The 5,187-nt window shown below is 35.1% G+C and overlaps 1 protein-coding gene across 3 annotated transcripts; it reads right to left on the bottom strand.

Moving 5' to 3' along the window:
• Window positions 1-213: 213 nt before the first annotated feature.
• Window positions 214-3,948, bottom strand: LOC140958568 (mitochondrial import inner membrane translocase subunit TIM50-like). 3 transcript variants are annotated; one of them, XM_073416060.1, is made up of 10 exons: window positions 3,562-3,948; window positions 2,510-2,610; window positions 2,180-2,216; window positions 1,994-2,055; window positions 1,777-1,890; window positions 1,471-1,575; window positions 1,265-1,363; window positions 981-1,137; window positions 780-882; window positions 214-507 (listed from the first exon to the last, which is right to left on the bottom strand). In XM_073416060.1, the coding sequence occupies exons 1-10, from the start codon at window positions 3,827-3,829 to the stop codon at window positions 462-464; spliced, it is 1,092 nt and encodes a 363-aa protein (XP_073272161.1). In that variant the 5' UTR covers window positions 3,830-3,948; the 3' UTR covers window positions 214-461. The 3 variants fall into 3 exon arrangements, with proteins under 3 accessions (XP_073272161.1, XP_073272162.1, XP_073272163.1); XM_073416061.1 differs by having other exon boundaries at window positions 2,516-2,610; XM_073416062.1 differs by having other exon boundaries at window positions 2,522-2,610; window positions 3,562-3,947.
• Between the last annotated feature and the right edge of the window lie 1,239 nt (window positions 3,949-5,187).

Raw genomic sequence — 5,187 nt, 5'->3', positions numbered from 1 at the left:
ATGTAGGTGCCCTTAGCCACCATATGAAACACGACCAAAATGGAAAAGCAAATAAATATCTACTCATTAATTAGAAAACCATAACCCATCATTCACCGAGAGCCCCAAAACCTATTCAAAAAAATCTCCATTCTCGTGTAAAAACCATCTCCCACAAAATTCAGATTGCTCTTCAAAGGAAGCAAGAAATGCAGAAAGGAGTTATCTACAGAGTGAAAAGAATCACAATTATTAGCTACTCAGCTTCCAATATTCTATATTTACCTCATACGGCAAAAAACGAAACAAAACTAAAGACAACAAGCTCGTCAAGAACATCACAAGTTTCTTTAACCATATTAAGATCACCGCAATGGGGTGAGAGAAATAGCTTTTGTTCAAAGTAGAACATGACTATACAAAGGCTTTCATTTTCAGAATCCACCTGTTTCTTCAGGGGAACTTGGCTCCCTGATATCCATCTAACGTCTCCAGAAATGACCGTGCTGCTTTTGCTCTCGCATCCTCCTGAACATGAGGCAAATATACGTCGAAATATTTGCAGCAGTTCAATAGTTGTAAATATAACAAAGGTATGCAACAAAGATTTACGCTGAGAAATTAGTTTAAAGTGTATACCAAATCTTTTACTCATTCAGATGAAAGAATTTTAGATCTCCGAGACATTCTCAAGAAAAATATTTTTAAAAAGGAGAGAATGTATGAATAATAAGGAAAGCGAATAAGATCAAATAATTGAACAAGGCAACATTCTCCTCACGCGTACCAAAAAAACAAACCTTTGATGCTCTTTGGAACGTTCCATGAACTCTTTGGCAATATCATGGCCTTCATATGAGGCTAGAACAGTTCGAATATCAACTGGTCCGTGTTTAGCAACATCTGCACTCAAACAATGCTCCCTGTTTATTCAAAGCAACAAAGACTGGAATAAAAGTCCCCAAAGATCATGTCAGTTTCACTTTGAGAGGAATTCTTACATTCAAGGAATGGAATAAGATGTAAAAGGACAGTGTCATCTGCTTCTCCTTCCCACTGTTTTATCGGAACACAGTTTTCACGCTGAAGACAACTCTCTAGGGCCTGACCACTAATGTATAGAACTTTTGCAGGATCCCTGTTAAGCATTGAAAGGTCCTGCAGCCGGAATTGCTTATAATTTTCAAAAAAAAAATATAGCAAAGAAAAAGAAGCAAAAGTTTGAAAACAGAAACCAAAAACAATGGATAACAATATTCCCGAAATTCAAAGTCAATGTATCTACCCTAAAGTGCTTTCCATCTGTGTATCTCGTTGCACCCCTTGAAAGCCTATAACGAATACAGTGCTTTGGATCCAATCTTTCAACAACAGGATCAACATACTGAAATGACCAGATAGAAATATTAAAAACTTAGAGATACCAAGAAAATGACAAACAAATGGGGAAAATGTTTCCGTATCCAACATATCTTAAACATTAACGCTTACCATACTTAGCTCGTCAGAATATACTACAATTTCATAAAATTGAGCTAAATGCTCCAAAAAAGCATCTACTCCAGGTCTTTTGAATGTTCTCCACCCCCTGTCACGCTTCAGATGGAAAAAAGACAACACGTCACAATGTCAACTTAGTTACATCTAAACTTGAACAACGAAAAAGACAAAACTCATGAAATCAACCTTCATAGGAAGAGAAATCAAATGAGAGGGAAAATGCAGACTGCTAAGACTGAGTGTGAGGGCAGAAATCAAACATATTCAACACGAAAGAAAGACACAAAAATAACACACCTTCCAATCAGAACAAATTAGTGTTTTATTCAGATCAAGAACAAGGGTAAAAACATGTTGCTCCAAAGGATGCAAATCTGGCAGGAGCTTGTCAGATGTTGGTTCAGTAAAACCCTGTAAATTGTAATGAAGCAAAAAAAGGTTTTCCAAGGAGGAATAAATGACAAATTAAGGAACTACGTTTTTTTTAATTGTGAAAATGCTACTACTTGTTTACCCGAACGTGTTCTTCGGTTAACCGTCTGAGGTCCAGGTATGTGTCAACTAACTTGGCAGGCACTGCAACATGTAAACACAAATGAAGCGTCACGAAAAAACAGACAAGATCATTAAAGCTGGATGCAGAGATGAACTTGTACAGAAAAGAAATAGCAACAAACAAATTTAATTTTTTTTTTCTTACCTGTCACTGCAGCGGCTCGTACATAAGATTGAAATTTCTGCACAAACAAATTTTGTAATTTGTTAACTGTACTCCTCTAGTGATTATAATTTCAAATACTACATCTGCAACACAAGTATAAGCCTCGAAAGATGAAACATATTAAGAAGGCTCACACAAGTAGACATCTAGGTCAACTATCTTTTATTAAAAAATAGCTCCTCACATCAATTAATCTCTTTCCAACAAAAAAAACTATTTCAAAATAATCAGAAATAATAGGTAGCAATATAAACTTTTCTACATCATGGGAATGGAGTCAATGGACAGAAGCATAGAGTATAAGAGTACTGTTACACGCACCTCATAAGTAGATGCATCTTCCCCGACAATAAAATTTGCAGAGTCACGAAAGGCCTTTGTCTTCTGATCAACCTCATCCAATGAGTATGCTGCATACAATGTCAACTTATATTTGATCAATAACTTAAACCAAAGTCAAACAAAGATATCTATGATATAGCCCAGCAGTTCAAAAAAATTTCAGAAGCACTTTCCACTCCAAACCCAGACCATAATCGACACGTTTATGAAAATTCAATAACCAGACAAGGTGGTAACCGAGCTTGACTAACAGTTTGCTTTTCATTTTATTATTTGTGATTTATAGGCAAGCGTTAGGGAAAAAGGAAGGAAAGACAAGACGAGCTAGTAGCTTCATAGATGCAAAGAAGCAGGTAACCCAGGCATCTAACTTCATTTTGTCACTATTATGTATGAACCAAGAAGATAACATAAGCAGCACATCCCAAAAAATAAAGTTTGCGAGAAAATAATGCCAATTAATGTGATGAGATGCACCAACAGAGCAGGAGCTAAAAAGATGTAAAATAATATAAATGACACGAAAATACATACATATGAGCATCATAATGCACAACTACGCAATAAATAAAAATATATTAAAAACACAGTTGAAAGAAATAAAATTTAGGGTCCCAGCACCGTGAGTCAGTAAATTCAGAATAGGACAGCAAGCCTATGCAACAACGATCTGAATACTTCATAATCTTTTTATTCTCTAATTTACCAAAAATAAATGAATCAACTGAGAAATTCATTCATAGAGTGCACGAAAAAAGAAAATGCTAATGGTTCACATGCTAAGGGAGTCATAAAGCAAACGTGATGGTTCCATTAAAAAAAAGTGACGCTATCCATTTCTAATTTTTGCATTACCGACAAAAACAGTTTCCAATCATGCAGCAATGGCACATTACAAATTTGAAATCACAACATTCCCATTCCAAATCGCGGGAAATCATAGTAGCAATATTAAAAAACATGATTATCACATTAATGTCAAAATAAAGCCTAGAAGTGATTTGCTGAAAGAAACTAACCACAGGTGGCATAGCTAGCAGTGGCAACGCCACCAGTAACAGCGGCGATGAGGCCGTACTTGAGAAAGCTCCAAGAATTCTTCTTATAACCGGATACCGGAGGTAAAGTCGGGGCATTACTCGGCGGCGGAGGACGCTGATTGCCAATAATCGCTGATGCGATTATTGGATCTTTGGGAGGTTCTGTGAAAACGGCCGAGAGTAATCTGCGATAATTCCTGGAAATGATCGCGGAGATACGCGATTGGTAAGGGTTGAAGGCGTACATTATTGAAATTTATTGTGATCTAAATTAGGGTGTAAGAATGCATAGACGGGTTTTAGGGTTTTGTGCGGGGTTTTTGAGATGGAAAGAAACGGGACTGGGGCGGGAGAGGGATTTTTGTGAGACGAAAGTGCCCTCGGGGGGTTTTTATTTAGTTTTAGTATTTATTATTAATGATTTAGAAATAGATCGAGTAATGCTACATGTACAACCAAATTTGTACAACAATTTTTACAACACAAAAAATTCAATACAAAAATTTTATTTATCAACATATAAATTCAATACAAAATCTCACGATATAATAACAAAATCTCGCGATTTAATTGTTGTGAATATCGTTGTACGATATTTTGGTTGTACCTTTAGCATTATTCATGTCAGATATAGTTTGAGTCTGGTTATTTTCGTTCAATCAATTATAGTCTCATAACTATGTTTTGTAATAAGCTTGAATTCTTTTAGCCCAAATTATGTAATTAAATAAATAATATCCTTACTAATTTTTTATAATTACATTAATAAGCACATTTACATGTCACAGATAAATTTATTGACCTAGTAATTAAAAAAAATAACAATAATATTACTAATTTAATCAAATAATTTTTTTACAATAATATAATTGATTCAACAAAAGATACATGACTAAAAATATCATGCTTAAACACACATACATGACTAAAATTGGCGTTTGCTTCTTTTTTATATATACAGTATCGTTTTATTTTCCTTCTTCATTCGAGATGCTTTTTTTTCTTGTAGGTTCGAGTTTTCAACCATGAACTATGAATTTCGGGTTTATCTTGTGAGCGTTGTGATTCATAATATTTATTACAATTTGATAGATGATAACCTGAAACACGTTGGATGGTTTTGTAAATTATGCACTCTGGAAAATGAAGTGAAGCTGGAGAAATGTGAGGCATGTGAAGCGTGGAGGTATTCTTATGGTCCACAGGTAGCTGCTTCAGCTCCCAATCTCGACACTTCATTCTTCAAGGCAAATTAAACTTCCTTGATTTTTTGTTTTAGTATGTTTTGGATTCAAGCTTTGTAATGTTCTCTTTGGTGTGCTTACACCCATGGTTTGCTGAAACGTTCCGGAACAAGAACGAGGCCTACCTTGACAAAGTTCCGGGGTGTGAACGTTGATGCTTTGGGACGTCGTTACGTAGATAGAAAACATCGTGTTATCGGTGGAACGGCACAGATCGACGAAACGGAACGGTAAAAAGAAAAAAAATGTTAACATATGTACCTCCAGTTTTCATCCGAATGTGTAACAATAAAATAATTAAATTGATTGTAAAATATTGATTTTAGTTTATGTATTTTAGTTGATTTTAAATAATATGTAA

The sequence above is a fragment of the Primulina huaijiensis genome, chromosome 15, assembly GCF_012295235.1.
Source record: "Primulina huaijiensis isolate GDHJ02 chromosome 15, ASM1229523v2, whole genome shotgun sequence".
In the NCBI taxonomy this organism is placed as follows: domain Eukaryota; kingdom Viridiplantae; phylum Streptophyta; class Magnoliopsida; order Lamiales; family Gesneriaceae; genus Primulina; species Primulina huaijiensis.
The sequence above is the reverse complement of the archived record's forward strand: the minus strand, read 5'-3'. Positions and strand labels throughout refer to the sequence as shown.